The sequence below is a fragment of the Ascidiella aspersa genome, chromosome 1, assembly GCF_963924565.1.
Source record: "Ascidiella aspersa chromosome 1, kaAscAspe10.2, whole genome shotgun sequence".
In the NCBI taxonomy this organism is placed as follows: domain Eukaryota; kingdom Metazoa; phylum Chordata; class Ascidiacea; order Phlebobranchia; family Ascidiidae; genus Ascidiella; species Ascidiella aspersa.
Window position 1 is genome coordinate 38,064,243 of NC_139447.1, and position 23,743 is coordinate 38,087,985.

General features: G+C 37.5%; 1 protein-coding gene and 1 non-coding gene across 2 annotated transcripts; one reads left to right on the forward strand and one right to left on the reverse strand.

Annotated features, from left to right (window-relative positions):
* Positions 1 to 300: 300 nt before the first annotated feature.
* Positions 301 to 375, reverse strand: Trnaa-ggc (transfer RNA alanine (anticodon GGC)). Its single transcript has one exon. It is a non-coding gene; the product is annotated as a tRNA-Ala (tRNA).
* A 22,157-nt stretch (positions 376 to 22,532) lies between these two features.
* Positions 22,533 to 23,213, forward strand: LOC146170390 (4-galactosyl-N-acetylglucosaminide 3-alpha-L-fucosyltransferase FUT6-like). The gene has a single exon (XM_083388658.1). It carries the CDS (start codon positions 22,533 to 22,535, stop codon positions 23,211 to 23,213), a length of 681 nt encoding a protein of 226 aa, XP_083244784.1.
* Positions 23,214 to 23,743: the final 530 nt, after the last annotated feature.

The following is a 23,743-nucleotide window of genomic DNA, read 5'->3' on the forward strand; positions in this document are numbered from 1 at the left end:
CTATCTGTATTGTGACGTCAATATATGGCGTAATTTATGAATTTTTTTAGCCTACCGTGGTCTACGCGAAGCCAAAAAAAATTTATTGGTCCGCGGTTAAATAGTTTAAGAACCCTTGGTACATATACAATGAAAGATATGTACACACATACATGTGTGCTTACAACTGAGATCTAGCCCTTCGAAGCTGCTTTTTGACCAACGACTACGGCTTACGTATAATTAGTACACCGAAGGCCATCGCAAACTCACCGAATCTGTCGATCAATGATGCAAGCAGAGCAGACTAGAAAAACAATTAGCCCGCAGTGAGGTTCGAACTCACGACCTCCGGTCAAGCCGGGACCGTCGCTCTACCAACTGAGCTATGCAGGCTCAGAAGGGACATATAGTGTGTAATTCGCGCAGGTTCGTAAGCTTGAACTAGTATTTTCATTAATTCCCTGCAGGGCTGCGGAATCGGACTCGGGACCTGGGGGGTGCATGTACTAGTTTTATTCATTAAAGCCGGTATGAGGGAAGGCAGCGTATACATATCAGCGAAGCTGTGGCGACAATTCATTTAACTCACATTTTGTAAGCGAACAAACATAAGACATTAGCATGTATAAGAATTTAATTATATAAGTGTTATTGTTGTATATTTAAATTTTACATCACTTTTCAAAAGAAGAGTTTAATTGTGCGACGATAAAGGTAAACACACTTAAGCCAGGGCTTTTTCAACTGGGACAAAATTTGTACCAAAATAAGGTAATGTTAACATAGCTCGGTTGGCTATTATAGGCTGGCTTACGTCCATATACGCCGTATAGTAGAAAACCCAAGTAACTAACAGCAAAAAGAGCAACCCAGTTTGAACATTACACCGTATTAACACCGTTGTATCTGTTCAACACATCAAGGTGTTTATTTATGCGCTGCGGAATATTGCTAATTCGAATAATAAGAATAACGTCCCGCCTTTTATAAAGTGAACTTCGAATAGATTTCATTCACATTAACTGATGGTGATACAAGTTCGTAACGAAACGTCTTAATCAAGATGCTATCGATATACTCAACCTATAAGGCCTTGACATTCATTTTGATTATCAAGCGTCAGTACAGATCCGTACATAGTGTACCTGTCCTAAGTAGATTGGTATGCATTACAGTAACGTTTACATTAACTGATAATGATGCAAGTGCGCATCGAAACGTCTTTATCAAGATGATGACAACTTACTCGACGTTTTTCGCTTTAACAATCATTCTTAAACCATATAATTATTTGTATATATCCAGTTTCGTTATTTCACCCATTAAAACAAAAAGTATATTTACAATTTTCTGTACTGTCCTTGTATTTAGTTGTTGAAATGTGGAGTCAGTGGAACACTTGCAGTCAAACTTGTGGAACCGGGATTCAAACAAGACGCAAAGGAAAGCAAACTCAAGCAAGGCAATGCCCCGCTCTGCAAGACTGCAAGTAAGTTGCTGGTGGGAGTTGAAAACCAACATTTAAAATTGGTGTGGGCTTTAATCATTGAGTGTTATTTAATTTAACGATTTCAGGTCAAAACGTTGAAAAATAGTTAGTTGAATGGGCTTCGATTTACAGCCTGTTTAATATGCGAAACCAACACCTAAAAATAAATAATGCATTCTTCTATCAATGAACATGTTTTTGATGAATTTATGTCAGAGATTGGCAACCAACGGCCCGCGGGCCAGGTCCGACTCGCCAACGCAAATCATCTGGCCTGTGACCTAGTTTACAAACTGGGCATGAGGCCATTCCTCATATATTTCTGGGACTTTAACTACAAAAAACAATTTTGCGCTTCAACTAGCAACCTTTTTTGCGCTTTGCGCAAACTTGTTCCAGCATCAAGTGTAACATGTAGTTGGAACACTTTTCAATTGCAAAATAACATCATTTTATCCCTGATTAGCAGTCGTTGACATTGTTATACTAGGATTCGTAAAGTATACACAGCTGAAATTTAGAAGCCCGCACAGACCTCTCTACATTTAGTTTTGGTCCGCGACTAGAAAAGGTTGCCCACCTGGTTTATGTAATAATATCTTACTGCTTACTTCAGATGCGCCAGTGACGAATGTGGGCCGAACACTTGCGTCGATCTTTACGCCTCGTGTTCCAATGTGGCCGTTAGAGTCTGTCCAGTTGTGCTAACGATATGTCCAAAGCACTGCGGTGTGTGTAGCAGCCAATGTACGGTTTGCGGTAAGTAAAACATTATGTAATAAGGTCTATTATTAGCTGTTATTTTAACCCAAAACCTCGGTTCTTTACTTTAATAATCTTCCTATCGAGAGATTGGTAATGCATAATACAATATATTTGTGGTTTTGACAAGAGTGACATTATTGTAAAATGTATTTAGCTTTACAATAGTAAATCACAACGATTTTACTATTAGTTCTTGCTTAAATACAGGGTTGCCATTTCGTGCTAATTTCTAAGATGTGTGCTTATTTTTAGTGGAGTGTCTGCGAAAATACAAATGTACTTATTTGAGTTGTGCGCTTTGTTTGTATTAATTTTATTTCCAACATTGTTTTTCAACTACTTATCTTGATACTGTTTGCTTTTTTTGTCATGCAAACGAAAACAGCAACACATCTGAAATTACGCAATGTACAATAAATATTCCATTATATGTGGTTATACATTAATTATTGCTTGTGATGCTACAACATTATGCATAAATAATCCAATTATAAGCTGTAATGCAAACCTTAGGCATCCGAAATTTGTCAAGTTCAAGAATTATGCTCGAAGAATTAGGCTGCACTAAAATAGTGCGAGTGGTACAAAACACTACGTCACCACAGAGCAGGGTGCTTCCTTAACAAATAGTAACCCTGCTTGTTATGAAATTTCAAACTTACTTTTATCGTCCCCAACAGTTGCGAAGTGGTCCAGGTGGGACGATTGGTCTGAATGTAGTGAGAAGTGCGGGAGTGGATCCAGGCAGAGGTACAGAACTTGCAATAAGAGAGCTGGATGTGGGAATGCTTTCCAAGAAAGTGCGGCTTGTACAGGAAACCTTTGCCAAGGTGATGTTGTTAACAGCTGTAAGGTGACGTTGTTCGATCGTATGTCGCTCTGCATTACATTTACTCGGTTTCCCAAATCTTATAATTGCTTTTTAAAATGTTTTACAAACTTTTCAAAGAATACTCTATAGACATGTTTTTGGAAAAACGCCAAATGGAAAAAGTTTAAAATAGACAGTATTAAATCTACTGTAAGAATATATTGCAGTTACTGTTAAATTAGCAAGGTATTTAGAAAAGTTTGACAACTATAACCAGTTTACTAAATTTCCTCAATAAACACATACTTTTAAATACTAGATGATGGTCGCAACAAACCAACAGAGGCTTGGGGAACCTGGGGACCTTGGAGCAGTTGTAGCGCTCCATGTGGAAGAACTGGAACAAGACAGAGAATGAAAAGTTGCAAGGAGGGATTCACCTGTTCTGGACCAAAAATGGCGTCGGAAAGTTGCACCGGGCCAACATGCCAACCAAGTATGTTCATTTTTTAGGTTATTTTCCTAAACAGCCTGTTCAATATCTTTCAACCGTTGTTACTTTCCTGAATACGATAATATTCGCTCGGATCCGATACCCGATGCCAAGTGACAGTATCGGTACTCATCCGATACTAGAGTGGTATCTTTATACCAAATTAATCTGTGAACTACCATTTTTTCATCTATTGTAGAGCTTTCGGCGCTCTTTCACTAATGTACGTGAAAAGTTATACAAAAAAAAATAATAATACCGCATACCACAACGGATATTATTTGGGTTAGGGTGCGGGTTGGCGTTTGGGTGAGGGTGGGTCCAGTAATATTATGTTTATTATTAATAATAACTTCACCCACCCTCAACCAAACGCTAACCCGCACCCTAACCCAAACAATATGAGTTGTGGTAAGCGGCATTTGAAGAAAATTTTTTTTTTTCATTTTTACGTACAATAGTGAAAGAGCGTCGAGCTTTCTGCTGTGAAGGGCAAATTTATGAGAAAAAGAAGCACCAAATATCCGCCTAATAGACTAATACCATATAATCATTTGCACTTTCAATTTTACCTGTTCCGCTTGTTTGTGCATATTAATGCCGTCATTTGGTAGCAAATCGTCGGATTGCAATACTTCTTTATTAAAACACCTGATCTTGTTAAGCGCCATGGAAGCACCACCTTGTATAGTTGATGTTAAAAATTCCTGTAAAAAAAATGTATTAAACATCTGCTCTTGACTAATATTTATGTTAAACGCTTCAATATTTGTATTTATGGTTTGTTGCCGGAATTTACCTAAATCATGAACTTCATAACATAACCTAAATCTGCCCTCATATTCAATCTCCACTTTTTACGCAGAATGGGGAAAATGGACAACATGGACTCCATGTCCAGCTCGTTGTGGACAAACTGGAACTCAGAGAAGAACAAGGAAGTGTGATCAAGGTTCTTGTGTTGGATCTACGACCGGATCTAAGAGTTGCAGAGGGCCAACATGTCCTAGTAAGTGGTATAGCTCGTTTGTTCAACAAACTAAGAGTTTTTTTAAGAGTTTTTTTTGAACCAAGTGAAAGTACGCTTTGTGGCTAAATGCTTGGCCAATAACCCCTTTAACCGCTACCTTGCATCAAGCACACGCACACAAATTTCTTCCCCAAGTAGAAGGTCACGCTTACTTCCCCAAGTAAAATGCGCTTTCTTTTGTAAGTCTAAATCACCCCTTTGAAATCCTCCTAAAGTAAATGCCCATCGGTTTACAACACTTGTGCTAGTTAAAAACACAGGTTATTACAATCAACAACCCCAATGTTAAGTACTACTTTAGTGACACCTCTGTGGGGAAAATGGACGCAATGGACTTCATGCTCGGCAAGATGTGGACAGAGAGGAACCCAAAGAAGAACAAGAAAATGCACCAGAGGTTCTTGTTCGGGTCCCACAACTGGTTCAAAGAGCTGCCAAGGTCCTATATGTCCTAGTAAGTAAGACTTGGACTAGGTCAAATTGTAAGTAGGCTATTCTTTTCAGTTAGGTAATATAGCATAATTGCCGGAGGTTTTAGTTATACGTAGTAGAAATGCCAATGCCCATATAGACGTAACGAAATGGCATTCTCACTATTTAAAAATGAATAAAGATATATTCGGCACGTTCAAAATTTTAGCTACTTATATGGGCTTTTAATAGGTCCTTAATGTTTTACTTCTTTCTACGCAGAGTGGGGAAAATGGACAACATGGACTCCATGTCCAGCTCGTTGTGGACAAACTGGAACTCAGAGAAGAACAAGGAAGTGTGATCAAGGTTCTTGTGTTGGATCTACGACCGGATCTAAGCCATGCCAAGGCCCCACGTGTGGAGGTAAGTACTAGCGTTAAGTCACCTATTTGTGGTTGACTTGGCTTGAAACTTTATGGTGAAGTAGTTTGGCCCATGTCATTTGAAAAAACGTCTTCACTAGATCGTTGAAATAGTAATTCAATTAATTTGGTAAAATTAGGTTGTTTCGATCATTTGAGACTGAAGTCTCTTTATTGACTTGTTTACAAAACTGTAAGTACTAACCGGAACATACCAGTGGTGGAAGGAGTCATTCCTTATGAGTTATTCAAAATAAAAAAATGTGAAGGTTGACTTACAAGTTTGTTGTAGCCTACGTCACAAGCAACAAAGTTGCAGTGCACTTTTCACTATACACGACAAAAAGATAATATAGATAAGGAACCAAGTGAAAGTACGCTTTGTGGCTAAATGCTTGGCCGATAACCCCTTTAACCGCTATTCAAAACTGATAGGCTATCCTCCTCTGCTCACACCTTGCATCAAGCACACGCACACAAATTTCTTCCCCAAGTAAAATGTGCTTTATTTTGTATTTTGTTAAGTCCAGATACCCCCTTTGAAATCTCCTATCTCTACTAGAGTAAATGCCCCTCGGTTTAGAACACTTGTGCTAGTTAAAAACACAGGTCATTACCATCAACAACCCCAATGTTAAGTACTACTTTAGTGACACCTCTGTGGGGAAAATGGACGCAATGGACATCATGCTCGACAAGATGTGGACAGAGAGGAACCCAAAGAAGAACAAGAAAATGCACCAGAGGTTCTTGTTCGGGTCCCACAACTGGCTCAAAGAGCTGCCAAGGTCCTATATGTCCTAGTAAGTGAGATTTGGATTAGGTCAAATTGTAAGTAGGCTATTCTTTTCAGTTAGGTAATATAGCTAAAAAACTGTATTTCTTAGAAATGGGCCCTTTGTAGCATAATTGCCGGAGGTTTTAGTTATACGTAGTAGAATGCCAATGCCCATATAGACGTAACGAAATGGCATTCTCACTATTAAAAAATGAATAAAGAGATATTCGACACGTTCAAAATTTTAGCTACTTATATGGGCTTTAAATAGGTCCTTAATGTTTTACTTCTTTCTACGCAGAGTGGGGAAAATGGACAACATGGACTTCATGTCCAGCTCGTTGTGGACAAACTGGAACTCAGAGAAGAACAAGGAAGTGTGATCAAGGTTCTTGTGTTGGATCTACGACCGGATCTAAGAGTTGCAAAGGTCCAACATGTCCTAGTAAGTGGCATAGCTCGTTTGTTCAACAAACTAAGAGTTTTTTAGTAGTAGCAGGAATATTAAAGGCCACATAGAAGTAGGTAACATTTTAAACGCGTGGAATAAACCTGAAGATAATTGCTAAGAGGCTAAAGTTACACGGAAATGATATTCAAGCCCATACAAAAGTAAATAAAGATGACCGCTCGAAGTTTTATTTATGCGTTGAGTTTATATTTGCAAGCTTTAAATTCTTTCATATTAAAAATGAAATTAAGAGGAAGTCTATATTGTTTGTTTTTTTTACTTTTCGTAATAGAGTCCCTAATTTTTTTTTTATCGCGTAGATAAGGGTCGGCATGACATATAAAAATAAAACTAAGGTTTTAATTAGATATGGACCTCCAAAGATGTAGACCACGGGCCCCAGGTTAAAAACCCCACATCTAGATCATCTCTCTCGTGTCTCTAGTTTAAAAAATCCAACATCACAACGAGTGTTTAGGTACCGTATAGGCTTCTGGTAGATTTTTTTTTTCGAAAAATTACTCTTGTTTGATGTGCAGAATGGGGGGAATGGTCCAAATGGTCTACATGTCCGGCACTCTGTGGACAACAAGGAACCCAACGAAGAAGCAGAACGTGTGCCCAAGGATCTTGTAGTGGGTCAACAGCAGGGACCAAGAGTTGTAGGGGACCACAATGCCCAAGTAAGTGGCTAACTTGTGGCATTGAAGGTTTGATAAACTGTATATATATCATGTAACGAAGGAACGTCTTACTTGAAATATGTAAATATATTTAGTGCTGTCCCACTATTTAAATATAGTTGCGGCTTTAATATTTTAGTTCTTGATAACTTTTCTTGTTTTTTGAATTACTGGCTGACATCCGAGATATAAATAAAACCAGCCTTAAATTACAACAAGATCAAACTAAGTAAAAAGCTTAAAAACAACAAAATAAATTTGATTTGATATTAAACGATAAATATGTTTTACTGCTATGACATCATCAGTATATTAGTTCAAATCAAAATTGAGTTCATATCAATTTGATGTGTAATTTGAACTTGGTTTGTTTTTACGATTTAAATGGAAAGCTTAAAGCGTTCCATGAGCCATAATATTCAGTTTTTCGCAAAATTTGCTAAATATTTTTTTGTAATATTGTTGACAACAGGGAAATCAGAAAGCCAAAAAGCACTAGTTAATCGTTCTGGTGTCGTATGAAATGTAGACGGTTCCTCGTCAACATAAATAACTTCATCAATAAGAGTATCAAAATCCATATAGAATTAGGTAACATTTTTAACGTTTCGAATATCTCTTGTTCTACTTTGACATCATTATAACATTTCATTGAAGAAGGAGATATTTGAAACGGTAAAAATGCAAGCTTTATGGGCTTTAACATACCTCCTACGTCTAACAAAAACCTTCAATCCTTGCTCTCTAAAAAAAATGTTTTTCGAAACGCTAATTTTGTTTTTCCGTGTAAGCAGGCCACTGGTGTGATATTGGGATTATACTTCAACCCATTTTTATCTTGTTAGCGTGGGAAAGATGGAGCAGGTGGACAACTTGCAAAGCTGCTTGTGACCGAAGTGGAACTCAAACGAGGAGTAGAACTTGTTTAAGTGGTAGTTGCAGCGGCCCAAGAACTGGATCAAGATCATGTAATGGGGCACCGTGTGGTGGAGGTCGGTGTAACTTGTTAAAAGCGTGATTGTGCTTCTATTAAGCTGTAATCCCAATCCAGGACCTGAGTTTAAATACTTTTTTTCCTGTTGTATTTCTTTATTAAGTTATTAATAACTTCATACACCACACAAATGTAAATGAACATAGGCATGACAAAAATTCATATAGGAAGAATTTTACCTTAGGAAAGAATTCCAGTCTCCAATTCTTTCCTAAGTCGCAAAATGCAACCTTAAAGCTGCTGCATATTATATTTTAACGGATTGGTCTGATATATTATTCGATTAATGATGCTTAAATACTAAAGAAAACTCATTTATGTTGAACTCAAAAAAATTGTTAATTTTGTATAAACTAAACAATTAATATGGACTTAATAGTTATTTACCCAAGTATCTAAGTAGCTTTTTTACTTCAATCGACGTATTTTGGGGAATTCGGCGGTAATATGCCGTACGTAATTCAATATATTTTTCAGATAATTTGCTGTAGCGTATTAATATCAAAAAACGTTATAGTGGCGCAGACTAACAACCGCCATTTCTTATAAAAACGTTCAGTGACTTGTTTTTTTAGGAAATCCTTGGGGACGTTGGAGTTCCTGTTCGCAGTCATGCGGAACGGGTTATCGGACCAGAACGAGAAGTTGTGGGGCTGGGTGCATCGAATCTGGTGGTCAAACATGCAATGCAAACGCCGATTGCCGGTAAAAGCAGCCTATTTTATGTTTTTCCGTAAGTCTTTAACAGACTAACCGAATCAGTCGATCAATTAATGATTTCCGTCAAAGCCTGGGACGTGCTCCTCTCTGAGCAATGAGCATGTATAGCTCAGTTTGTAGAGCGACTGTCCCGGTATGAACAAGGTTGTGAGTTCGAACCTCAACACGGGCAAGTTGTTTTTCCAGCCTGGCTTGTATAAAAATCCATAATATTGATCAACCGGATCGGTTAGTTTGTTGAAGACGGTTCACTATAATACATAAGCCGTTATCGATGATCAATGACCTCAGCAGGGCTGTATCATAGTTTTTGTACCGTATGTGTATGCATCTTTAATTGAAAATACATAAACCTCCCTGAATCAATATTGTACTTTGTACAGATGCGCGGACACTCATAGCCTCTGCTCCCAAGTTACGCTTTCATTATGCACGGATCGGTCAAACGGAGCATATTTTCGACAAGCCTGCCCGGAGAAATGCGGCAATTGCGGTAAGTTACTGTATCTTTACTGTAACACGATGTTTCTATTGCAAGTATATAGCACATATAGGTCCAAAACATATTTTTCGTTTTTCGTTATGTGGAAACAAGTGGAAATGGTGCTTTAATGATACCACCTTGTGATCGCGATCTATAATTGGGTAAAGGTTTAGTTTGGGTGGGTCGTAAGAAAATCTTCAGCATTTTGAACGTTTTGAACATTTTTTTGTACATTACCTTGTGATTGAACAGAAACTATTAAAATGCTAATTACTTCTGTACGATGAGCTTTGATATTCTTACAACAAATGAATATACTTACTTTTCTCTTTAGGTGCGTCGTGGTACGATTGGAGCGGTTGGACTGCTTGTAGTGTAACTTGCGGACGAGGTACCAGGAAAAGATACAGGACTTGTAACAAGCTTGCTGGATGCGGAAGTGCATTCGAAGAAAGCGATTCGTGCTTGGAGGGAAACTGCCAAGGTAAAATATTGAGCTTAAGGAAGTGTTTCCAGGTGCTATATTGTAGGTAAACAACCCTACTCCCTGGAATCTATAAGTTGATCGAAGCATGACTGCAAATTTGGTTAAAAACAACCTGAGTCCTACTTCGGTTAATTTACCGATCTCATCGATTTCCAAATACAGGTATAACTCAACAGCAAATACTCCACCCATCTACGGACAGTTTTATAATTTATCCGCCCACAATACGTCGAGGGAAAATATTGCACCTTACGTTATTTAACCTTCACAATTTACAACTTTGCGCTCTATCGGTTCTAAATTGTGCGCACGTAGGCCATTTGTGATGGTTCGTCGCAAACATAGGGTCACAAAACTTGGTTTTAGTGTGAAAATCAAACAACGATCTTATATTATGAAGTAAGTTATTCTCTTAGTATAAGATAAACTACAAGTTCACAAACCAATCAGTGTTCTGATATCCATATCTTCGAAAAAAATTTTACAAACGTTACCACAGCAGTTTGTCATCAGTTTTATGAAGCTAAGAGACAGTAAGAATGCTTTGTTTCGAACCAGGTGCTTTGACTTGGAACACGTGGACACCATGTTCAAGGTCATGTGGAGGTGGCACGAGGTTCAAGGTCGCCAGGTGTTTAAGTTCTATCGACAAATGTCGTCGAACTTATGAGGATTGTAACGAGGACCGTTGTACACATGTAGGTAGGTTTACAGGAAAGTTGTTACAAATTTGACTTTTAAAAGAGCATTTAAATTTCGCTTTACGCATATGCAGAAAACAGATCTTCAATTCTTAAACTGTTTGCAATCTTCAGAAACAAAATACTACTTTGCCTTCCTTAATATTCAGGCGCAAAACCATAACCTTTTTGTGTATTTTATAACACGCAAACACGCATTCCTAAACTGCTGCTTAAATAGTTTCTAACAGTATCTAATGGCGAAAGAAAATAAGAACTTTCGACAAAAATACACTAGACAACGCCCTTAAAGTTTTAGTTCCACAAAACACCTTTGAACTAAATCGTATTGTTTTTTAAAAAATATTACGAGCCTGTCCGGATAAATGCGGCAGTTGATCTAATTTGTAAACCGGCTAATATTCCGCACCTGTAGATGCTCAAATGTTATGTTGCTATTTTTTTTCAACAATAGGCCTACTGGTTATTGTACCGAAATAAACAATGAATCGTAGCTAAACATATCGCCCCACGCGCTAAAAGTCATAGTTCGGCACAGCAGTGCATTATTAAAAAAACTCCTTCAAAACGTGCAGTATTAAATCTTTTTTTAACAAAAATTCCAATTGCAAACCCACACCTTCCAATTGCCAGGCACATATCTATTTTTCGCAGTGTGACTAATGCGTGCGTTATTTCACCAGATTCGTGCACCAGCGGGTACTTGCACCGCTACAGAGAATACTCGACCTGCTGCAAGTTGTCAAGCTCCGATCCATGCGGTATCTCACAGAATTTGGATCCTGGGAGAATTGTGGGAGGCGAGCAAGCTACGGACGGAAGGTGGCCGTGGATGGTAAGAGCATCAGATGACTTCTGACTGTTTCTTGACTCGCTTCTCTCTGAGCCAGTGTAGCTCAGTTGGTAGAGCGACGGTCCCGCTATGTGAGTTAGAATCTCACCTCAGACTAGTTTTACGAACAGGATGTGGAAAGCAACGGTTCTACGGCTGTTTCTCCACTTACTTCCCTCTGGCCTGTGTAGGTCACTTGGTACAGTGTCCCAGTATGGCCGAGGTAGTGAGTTCGAACCTCACCGCAGACAAATTCGATCCTAGTTCTGCTTGCAATCTGACTGATATGCAATCGCGCAGGCTGACTGATTCCGGTAAGCCACGCCGAAGGCATCTTGAGTATTATATATGTGTGCCGTTACCGTTGGCCCGTACGACTCCACAATAGATCGCACAATACACATCCGAAAAAGACCAACACATAACAGAGATGAATTCCTCCTCAGAACAGAAAAATGTAACCTGCAGTGATTCTCGAAATTCCTGGTATTGTCATGTCTAAGGGGCGCTAAAAGAGTGCACAACATATCAGTGTTGTAAGCAAGTCATTTTAAAACAATTAATTCTAAACAAAAAAATTGCAAAAATATATATGTGACATCCCAGTGAATAGCAGTGCAAGTCATCAGCTAACCAAGTCAACTCCCAGTCAAGATACAAATGGAGCAAGTCAATGCCAAGTCAAGACTTTGCCATAAAAACTAAATTTTAAACTATTAAAGCCGGTGAAATTGTCCGATTGTAAGCAATTGCTCAACTAAAAAAAAACTCAACATATTGCAAGCAACTGGTTTATTGTGCAAAAATTAAGTTAAGTATTTTTTTAATTTTAAAAAATTGCTTTATACAAATTATTTAAAACCCAGGTTATTTGTCCAAAGACTTAAGTCCAGTCAAATCAAGTCATTTTACCATGGGATTTTATGTCAAGACAAGTCAAAATAGTGACTTAAGTGCACTTTACACAAACCATTAAGTAAAGCAATTAGTACAACACTACACACAGAACTACTTGAGCAGAAAATCTTGATTCTGGAATGTAGAGCACTTGCGCAATCAGTATAACAGGACTTAACAATCAACATGAACAGAAGTGTAAAAACTCTACAACAGCACAAAAACAAAAAAACAAGGTCAAACACAATTGATTAAACCACCATTTTCTTTCAGGTCTATTTACTGATTTCCAAACCCGGAACAAAATCTGGTCATTGTGGAGGCGCCTTGCTCAACAAAGATTGGGTCATATCGGCAAAACACTGCTTTGCTGCAAGGAAGTAATACTACAATTTCTATTTTTATGCTGAAGTGCTTTGGTTTATTAGATGGCGGGTAAAAAAGGCCGATTGTTCAATTATCACCAAACAGTTCTATCCACTTTAAAATCATTTTTCCAAACGCTTTTTACAACTATTACTACTTGCCACTAGGGCAACCACAATATTTACGCTGTGTAAAAAGTGCAGTTTCGGGATATTTTTAACGCCTTTTAATTCCATTTGAAAACGTATTAAAGCCAAACAACAATATACTTGCTCAAGTGGGTGATAGCATTGCATGTTTGTGAATAAAAAATATATCCCGAAACTGCACTTTAAGACCCTGGTGTACTTTTAAACTTGCTTATTATAACATTAAGCTATTTTTCTCCCACGAAATCGTTAGCGTATTATTACCAGATGGTACATTATGGCAAATCAACCATTTTGCTTTAATTTAGTAATATTCGGAATCGTGTCTATTGTAATAGTGTAGCCGTAGCGTATAATTATCTTGGCAAAATAAGCTTTGGGGGTGGGGGCAAATTGGACAAGGATTTTGTTGGATAAATTATATATTGCTAGAAAGTTGCTTAAACCAAGTTTAAATATGGCAAACTGCTGCAAAGGGACTAATTGTGACTAACCAATCACAGCCTTCTCCCTGAACACGTGACCGCTACGATTGGACGTCACACGTCAGGGGAAACCACCCGAAAGCTGTCAATCATCTATCCGCATCCAACCGCAGATATTTCATTAGTGAAGGTAACTAGTCTAGTTTAAACACATTTTGCTATGAAACACAGGTTGGTATTGCAGTAACAATAATGTTCAGTTGATGATTGTCAGTCTCTCTCTCGCCCAGACCAGAACCACAATTTGTGATTACTTTCTTTCCCTTTTATTTTGCGACCTTCTGCAATGAAATAAACGAGCTTAGTACTTTCAGTAGTCGGAAATACTTTGAAATGTCTTACAGAGGCATCAACAGTAAATGTAGCGGAACTAGTTCTAATAAAAGCATCAACAGTTTCCATGAGCTCGCACCATAATTGTTTTACGTTCTATTTTTTTTGGTACTCTGATTGGAAGATATTTGCTATTTGGAAAATATTTTTCTTGACACAGAACACTTTTAAACTAAAGAAATCTAAACATTTATAAAGTATGGCATTTTTACAAGTAAATGAAGACAGTGATATTTTAAACAAGTGTGCAAAAACACTCTTTAAAATCCTTTAAATTTCAGCTTAAGACTTCGGTAACCTTGGGCCGTTATATTGTCCCAATCTGTCTTCCACGTGGTGAAACAACTCGAGATGAAAAAACGTGTTACATCGCAGGCTGGGGAGGTAAGAGACAGTGTAAATTTGTAGTGTTGCGAACAAAGTCATTTTAAAAAACATAAGTCCAAGCAAAGTATGAACATCAAAGCCCATACAGAAGTTGGTATCCTTTTGTACGTTCATAACTCTTTATTCATTTTTAACCAAGTAAGAAGTTAGGATCAGTGTCTTCTCACTAAATTGAAAATTAATAAGAGGATATTCGAAACGTTCAAAAAATTACCTACTTGTGTATGGGCTTTGATACTCTTAATACGTCCTACTAAACCCTCCAACAATTATGCTCCAAGTAAAGTATTTTGCCAAAAAATAAGCCATTAGGCTATATATCTCAGTAAAAAATATCAAAAATGCAATACGCAGCAAGCAAATTGTTTTGCCTAACCCAATATTTAGTGATGCCACTAAATATTTAGTGTTTATATAATATTTAGTGATGCCACTAAATGTAGGTTTTTAACACAATGACTTAAGACTAAATCAAGTCATTTTAATAAATACCAAGTTGAGTCACAGTCCAGTTCTTTACAAAACTCTATTCCATTAAATTAACATTTCAGCTAAAAAGAAGTAAATTAATTAAGTAGTGACGCAAACTATTGTATCTTTTCTAAACTCCTGACAAAATCAAATATCTACACTTGCTAATTTCATTATTGAAAACATAAAATGTAAGTGCTGATAACTACATCGAACCTTACCCTCTACCTTTCATACTCAGTGTGTCTTAACCTCAAATCTAAGTTGCTGCAACCACTTTTTAATGCAGAGCTTAAGTTTTTATCTGGACGACCGGCAACCAAACTGAGACAAGCTAAAGTGAGGAAACTGCCAGCCAAGGTTTGTCAGCAATCTTACGGGAACCAGTTTACTTCCAAACACATTTGCGCTGGAAGGGTTGGTGGAGGCGTGGACGCATGCAGGGTAGGTATTAAATTATCGGCTTGAAAAGCTACGTTTTACGTGTTTGCAATTCAACCATATTAACATAGAAATAAATTATCAACTCTAGGCAGTGTTTCTGAACCAATTGGTGGGCGTTTCTTTTGATTTGGGTGGCCGATTGCAGAAATTTTTGGCTCTTGTTCCAACGTTTTAAAAGGCATAAAATTAAAATTTAAAAAGTGTGCGGGTTTTGTGTTGTGCAGGCCTGATATAAAGTAAAATCTCCGCATCACTTTGAAACTATTTAATAATAAAACAAAAGAACTGGAAAATTGCAGAAGTTGGTATTAAAGTCCTGGCTAATCCTGGCATTTTGAGTAATTATTTAGTTACTGGAAAAGCCGACACTGTAAATTGTAAAAGTTAAACTGAATCGGAACATACACCGCAACGTCTAAGAACCAGAAACTGTAGAATAATATCAGATGGAAACTGATGCTCCACACCAAGTAGAGAAATACGATTATTTTATGCCATTTTTTGCAACCGGGGTCTGTGGACTATCGAGGGCCACCTGAAACGTCATCTAAGGTTTTTAAAAGTTTCCACAATTTGCAGCACAAATAATATGTTGATTTTTCAAAATGGTTTGTGGTTTATCTGTGTGATGGTTATTTATCTATTTTTTTTACATTGATAATTAATGTTGTATGAACATAAGCTTTTCTTTGGAAAAAAGCCAACGATAAGTGTCAGTTAAAGCGGTCTATATTATCGCGTTGGTGGAAGTCAAATGGTCGATCAAGACAAAAATCCGACTTTTTCTCCCAAATCAAAAAAATAAAAATCCTAATTTTTTCGGAATAAAGTACCAAGTATAGGAGCCGAAGAGTAACTGTATAAATCAAGCTTTGCGATACTCAGCACTTTCTATTACTATATTTGCGTCTACAAGGACAAAAGCGTAAAATGAAATGTTTAGCGCACAATACTTCATATATAAACCAAAAGGTTGCGAAAAATAAATCATACCAAAGTTTGATGTCTGGCGTATATAGGATCTTTTCGTGTTGATGCTGGTGCCGACTGCACCATGCACCGAAAAAAAAGAGCTTTAAATTGCAACTAAATGGGCCCAAAGGCTAGAAGCTAACTGCATTCTTTACGTTGAAGGCGCGCACTACCGCGCCTAATTAGTGATTGTGCCTATGCGATGCGTCGCGCCATTATGCGCGCGCAAAAAACAAAAATTGGAGCAATGACGAAAGGGAAAAACCTACAGTAACCTTTTATGATTTTTGTGCAAACACCTGCTTTCTGTTGCTTTAGGGAGATAGCGGTGGACCAATGATGTGTCAAAGGTGTTCATCTTGCTCTTGGTACCTTGCTGGTACAGTAAGCTCGGGCTACGAGTGCGCTAAGGCAAACTACCCTGGAATCTACGTCGATATGCTCCCCTATGAAAGCTGGATTGCTGGAAAGGTTTCGGGACTACAAAGTAAAACTTTTGGATGCAGATGATCTCACAATTGAGCTGCTTGTCGTTTGGCGTAAAGCTGGAATATTAACTCTGTAATAAATATAGTTTAACGTGGCCTGGTGTCTGGTGATTTGAATTTGATGAGTTTTAGTGTTTCTCTTAGATACATGTAAAATTAGTTTGGCAAATAATTAAAATTAGTTAAAATTTTACCTCTGTGATAAACATTAGTATCTAAAATGATCTTCTGCCTAGTGATTTTAACTTCGTAAGTTAAGGTTTTTTTTAGGTCAATATAAACAAATAGTTTGGCAGATAAAATATTAACTCTGTAATAAACCGCATTTAGCATCGCCTGGTGTCTGGTGATTTTAATTTTGTAAGTTTTGGTGTTTTTCTTAGATACATAATTATGAAAAATCAGTTAGGCAGTTAAAATCATGACTCGGTTATAAACAATTTAACAAAGCCTGGCGTCTGTTCGTTTTAATTGTCACCAGTTTTGGTGTTTTTTATCAACATAAACAATATAATTTGTCAGGTCAACTCTGTAATAAATATAAATTAACATGGCTTGGTGTTTGGTGATTTTTTTTTTAGTTTTTTTATAAGATACGCATATAAAAATTCAGTTTGGCAGTTAAAATCTTAGTTCTGAAATAATTAATAAACAGAATTTTAATTTAAGATGGCCTGGTGTCTGGTGATTTTCATTCCGTGAGTTATTATGAAAATTCAGTTTGGCTGTTAACATCTTAGCTCTGTCTTTAAACAGAATTTTAATTTAACATGGCCTGGTGTCTAATGATTTTCCTTTCGCAAGTTTTAATGCTTTCCTTAGATAAATATGAAAAATCAGGGAAAGTTAACAGCCTAACTTTGCAATAAACAGAATTTTAATTTAAAGCCTGGTGTCTGATCGCCAGTTTAATTTTCCCCACTTTGCTGTCTTTCGGATGTCAATATGGAAAATAACAGTTTCGCAATGCAATCATAAATACGGTATTGAACATAGTTTAGCACAACACGTGTTCCTCAACCTTCTGTGAGCGTTAAATTGTTGAAAAAATTAAAAATTACATCAAAATGTATTGAAAAGCATTGGACAACATTTCAACTGTGAACTTCAGCTTGTTTTTGTGAATATGCCGCGGGCCATTGCGATCCGTTCTAAAAAAGAAACTATAGGCTATTTTGCGATTGTAACCAATACCTATACGAATAGCTTCATTACTATGCCACAAGTGCAGTTTAGTAACTGATATGTATAGTTCGTTATTATTGCAATTTGCAAGTTTTTAAGGTACTAATTTAAAATATTAGTCGGTGGAAAGACGCCTTCAAATTGCATCTGCTAAACTCGCGGTAAAATTGGCAGCGTTTAGTTAAATCAATGTGTTACAGTTGACAGGATATGCATAGAAATTGAATAACGTGCGGCCATGCCATGGTTCTCAAGAAATCTATATTTTTAGTTACTTTTAAACGTCTTACCGTCACTATTTATGACGTCAATATTTATTAACGTCGATGAAAATTAGTACAATTTCTAGAGGAAAATTCAAATCGACGTTTACCGATATCAATAGTCATTACAGGCCGCAATATATTTCAAATGCCTTAGCATGCTTATTTTGAAGGAGAGCTTTAGGTCTGTTGCCAGTCTGCATTTCATGGCACTTCACGCAAAAATTTATTCTGAGTCAAACCAAATCTTGGGTGTGTAATTATGTTTTTTTGTACACCTCAGGTTGGAAATCCCTACCACCTTTCAGCTGTTTTCGAAATTTAGGTTAGCGATCTAACTATTCAGGTGTGCACAAAAATTCCCTTAGAAAAATGTCGGGTGTGCATCTGCCATAGAATGCATACTGCATCTGTTACATACTTAGTTTTCTTTGTATATGGCCGTATTTGTCTAATTCTAAATAGAAAAATCAGGTGGCACTTTTGTCTTTATACAGTGCCACCTGATTCCTATACTTAGTTTTGTAATGGCAGTTCTTGTAACGAGTATCATATTTCAAACAAGCGCTAAGTGTTCGAACTTCATTTTATTTCATCAGATTTATATTTATCTGCCTTTAGCACGAATTATTTGATGACTTTGCAGTTCTTTGTCAAATCAGAGAGCTTTTCATTATGCGGCTATTCACAAGAAAAGTGTAAAACGAGTCTTCTATGAGATCTGTGAGTCTATTTTTGACAAAGAATGTTTCGTATGAGCTTTCTAGCAATTCTGCAACTGACTATATTCACGGTGAGCCTTTTTGCTGTCACTATATGGTTTACACTATATGGTTTTACAGGAACCCAAAAGGACCACTTCGCCCCAAGGTTTTTTATGTCAATGCCAAGGTCGACAGTTTCTGCTCAGTCATTATCCAATCACAGTCGATTAATGAATATCAGTGAAAAACTAAAATTGATTCCTCCTAGAAACTTCAACTTGACCCCTACTAATCTAAAAAGTCCCTCAATCAAGACTGCTCTAAATTCCAGTGCCAAGCAGCCCCTAATATTATTTTGGGGAATACCTTTTGATAACCCAGAGTATTTACCCAAAGAAAACTCGACATATGGTCAGTGCATTCGAACTGGGGACGACAAGAGATTAAAAGAAGCAGATTTAGTTGTTTTTCATTTTACTACCGTCAACGAAAGCTTGCTGCCTTGGAAACGCTACAGGTATTAAACTTTTAGTTGTTTTTTGGAATATAATGGTTGGAGGTTGGAGAAACATAGGTTGAAAATTAGAATCGGTTAATTCAAGTTTCGAACATTTCCAGGTTTATAAAATATTGGTATCGGTATCGGGTATCGGTCCAAAAAAGGGATATCGGTCGATCTCTGGTATTCGCTATGCTTTAAAGACAAGGTATTTGAAATCCGACCCAAAAAAATTACATCATTTCTATGCTCAAACAAGCAGAGAAAGAAATTACAAGGTTTAAAGATTTTTTAGGTTATTTCTGAGCAGGCGACATACCGATCGGAAACAAATTGGTTGAAAGAAACTTTTTGGTTTCGGAATTAATAATTTTGCCTTTGTGTTTTTAAACTTTTTGTTCAGTGCCAAACCGAATTTTATGATGTGTCCAAAACTTGCTTTTAGTGTCAGAAGTGTATTTATCACTTGTAAACATAATTTTTTTTTTTTAATTCGAAATTCGAATAGCTGCGGTGGATTGCAAAATAAGGATCGCAAAAAAACAACTGAACATTCCATATTGATTTTATATCCGATAGGCGCAGGCACCACTCTAGTATCGAATACGTTCGAAACAATGTGATAATAATTTTTTTAAAGCACTTGACTTTATTTAGTGTCTGCTGAAGAACCTTCAAATATAATTTAACGGTCTTGAAGTCACAGTGCTTGATGGAGCCGGAATTAATGCTATTTCTGTGGCTCCCCAGCCCGCTAAGTGTTTTCTTAAACTTCACGGTAAAAAATTGAAACAACTCGCATCAACTGAGCACAAGGCTAAAAAAATCCTCTCATTTTGTTACACTTCAATCCAGGGCTGCGGAGTCGGAGTCGGACTCGGGACTCCAGTAAGACCTAGTAAAACTACCAGAGTCCCGAGTTCGACGTGCGAATGAGCAGTACTAAATTTTTTAACCGATATGGCCGCCAAATGGAAATTGCAAAGGTTGAATGTTATATGGCGGAATATTTTCCAACCATGTATTTTGAGTGAATGAATTATACAACACCCCTATAAGTGGATTGCTGAACATCCACGTTATTTCAGTTACGTTAATTGGTGAAATACAGGCTGTAGAGTCCGGGCCGGACTCAGGCCTCGACAAAATCGCACATTTGACCGGAGTCGGACTCGGGTTTATTTTTTTAGCCTGAGTCGGACTCGGGAGTCGGACTAGGGTTATTTTTAACCGACTCTGCAGCCCTGCTTTAATCACACACAAAAAGTTATCAAGAAGCTTCCCAATAGAGCAAAAATTGAATCCAATATAATTTTGAAATATCTCTCACACCTTTAAGTGTTAGAAACACCACCCCTGTTGAGAACCATTGACATAAACTTTAACAATCGATTGTGGCCCTTATGTTTTTGTGGCAGAAGTCCAAAGCAGGTATTTGTTTGGTGGTCTGGTGAGTCGCCACAAATAATGGACCCGAAGCATTACCGACCCTTTGGGGGCTTTTTTAATTGGACGTGGACCTACCGCCATGACGCCGACGTTTTTCGTGGTTACGGATTCCGTAGCAAAACACTACGCATGCCCAGAGGTCAAAAGGTCGTGGATGAGATCGTGGCGGGAAAAAAGACTCTTGCCGTGAGTTGTTACGTAATAATTGCAAGTGGTGACGTGTGGTTAACGCACATTTGAATAAGAAATGCTAAAAGTGTGAGGCTAATGTTAATTTATTAATCGCAAAGTAAATCGCCTAGAACATTTAACAGGCGACGGTGTGTTTGCTGGAAATCTAAAGCCAAAACAAGGTTTATATAAAACTTTCAGAGATATTGCTCTATAGTCTATAACAGGGTCGGCAACCTACGGCCCGCCGATGTAATTTATCCGGCCCGCCGCGTCTTTGGCAAATTAGACACAATTTCGCATACTTTTTGACTATTTTAACTGCATAAAAGCCGGTATACCAAAATAAATAAACGCGCTCGCTTCGCTCGCCAGCCTTGACTTTTTACAAACACTGAGCTAGATTACCTTTAAAAGTTATCTGGTTTCCTCAAAGTAATTTTATTACACTTTTCATTAGTAGTATTGATGGCGACGTGTGAACTCGTATTTTAAACCAAACAAACGTTTTTTATCGCGCTTCGCGCCAACACTTTACTGCCCCCTTAAATTAAATTAAACACGTCTTTAAGTGCAAAAAAATCCGAGGCCCGCCTGATTAACATTGGTTTTAAAATTTTAATAACACAATTCTTAGTTAACATTTTGTGCGGCCCGCAGACACTTTTCTGAGTTTGTTTTTTGCCAGCGACTACAAAAATTTGCGGACCCCTGCTCTATAACTTTCGGAGATATTTCTATGCGCTTAGGTGTGATTTCGATCACGTAAAATAGGCTGTTGTTAATTAAAGGGTCACCAAATGTATTTAATAAAGGGTTAGATAATTGTAAGGACTGGTGATTTAAGACCAAATGACCGTAAAAAGGTCGCTGGCGGAACATAACAGTTTGTTTACTTGATTCTTATTTAAAGAAGAATACATAAATTATATTACCTAAAATAAATAACTGAAACATACAAAATAACATATACACAATATGTATTATGTAATGAAACCCTTCTAGAGTCGTACTGGCCAACGATTAACCTCACACATTATATACTAGACAAGATAACTTTAGAGGGGCATCCGAATACAGTTAACAAGGCCAGGCTAGAAAAACAACTCGCCTGCGACGAGGTCAAACTTAAAATGTATAATAGGTTACTGGAATTGTCGTTTAGTTAAATTTTCATAAAAAATCAGCGTAAATTTCATTGAACAAAATTTTCCGGTAATAAACTGTTGTTTTTGGACCATTTAGAAAATACGCGGGCAAAAAAAAACTGAGCCGGCGCGCTCGAAGTAAATACCTAACCATGATGAGAATTTAAACCAAAAGGAAGGTTTTATCGTGTTATATCTCCGGAAGTTTACTAGATACTGATCAGAAATGTTTACAAAGTACGCGCAGGTCTAGAAGGCATTCGTTAGGTTAGATGAAGTGTTATTGTATACATCTTCCAAGTTTGACAACTGGTTACATTACTGAACCTAGAAAACAAAGTGCTATAGGATTCTAAACCAGCGCCGAACTTTTTTTCTGGTTTTGTTAGTTATTTACCTTTCGGTGTTTTAAAACAATAAACAGAAAAATGTCGTGCTTGAAGTCAAAAGTATTAAAAAAAAATAATTACGTTTATCTATTAAAATGCTAATTTAAAATTTAAACCAAAAGTCTCCTAATTCTAATTTGTCGTTTATAAGCTTCTGTAATGGGGCTAAACGCTTGAAAACAATTTACCGAAAGAAATGCTTATGTTTTCGGGCCGAATTCCAAAAGAAGCTAAAAATATTTTGCAGGTCTGGTTCGTCAGCAACTGTGGTCCCACTAGGGGCGCCAGACAGCGGCTTGCGTACGCTAACGGCCTTGTAAAAGCCGGTCTGCGGGTCGAAATGTTCGGCAAGTGTTTCGAAAACGAACAGCTCTTTTCAAGGAGCAAAGAGGAGGAGATAAAGAGAAAAGTGAGAGGAGCCAAGTTCTACCTCGCCTTCGAGAACACTCTTCACTGTAAAGACTATATCACCGAGAAGTTCTGGAACACCGCTCTCGGAAACGGGGCAGTCCCGGTGGTGTGGGGACCCACAAAGGATGACGTCATCAGAGTTGCACCCCCAAATTCGTTCATCCACACCGAGGATTTCGCGAGCCCCGAGATGCTGGTGAAGCATTTAAACTTCCTCGATCGAAACCCGAAAGCGTACCGCGAGTATTTCCGCTGGAGGGAGCAAGAGGACGTGAGTGATGACGTCATGATGAAGCAAGTCGAGGGGGAAAACCCGGGACTGAAAGCGTACCCTAGGCCGAAAACGTTGTGTGAGGTTTTCCTTGAAAAAGGGAAAGATCGAAAGACGATAGAATCGCTGGAAAAGGAATTTGTGCTCGACAATCCGAAAGAGTGTTACGAAGAAAACGTAAAACTACTTTGGTAATGTTTTGCTACGATTTGGCTGTGTAGGTTCCCTTTTTTTCAATTTTTTTTTAAATCTTTTTAGGTTTTTTTCTCGTTTTCAAGACTTTTGATGCTGATTTAATTTTTTCGACGAAACTTGTGTTGTTATAAACCAAAATAGATCTCAAACTGTTGGGTTTTGCAACAAAAAATCTTCACGTGTTTTACCAAACTCAATCCTAGGGAAAACGATTTTTTTAAATCGAGTAAAACATAGCAGAAAAGCGTAAAAGATTTGCACCTAGTACAAAAATCGTTGTGTTAACATCTTAAAGACTTGACAAATATCCACGGCTTAAATACACGCTATCTTTTAGATTGAAAAATTATTACTTATTGCTTTGCCATGTGAGAACATTGCTTTGTGCCGCGAATATTTTATAATAAGGCTCTAAACCTAAACAGTTTTTAAAAACCAAGCTTTTCAAACAGTCGTAATGTAGTGATACAATTTTGCAGTTTAAAAAAATCGTTTTTTTTTCGTTTTTGGAAACTCGGAAACTCGAATGT

Bases quoted from the DNA above. Each gene is read 5' to 3' on its own strand.
- LOC146170390 (XM_083388658.1), top strand. From the start codon at position 22,533: ATGCTTATGTTTTCGGGCCGAATTCCAAAAGAAGCTAAAAATATTTTG.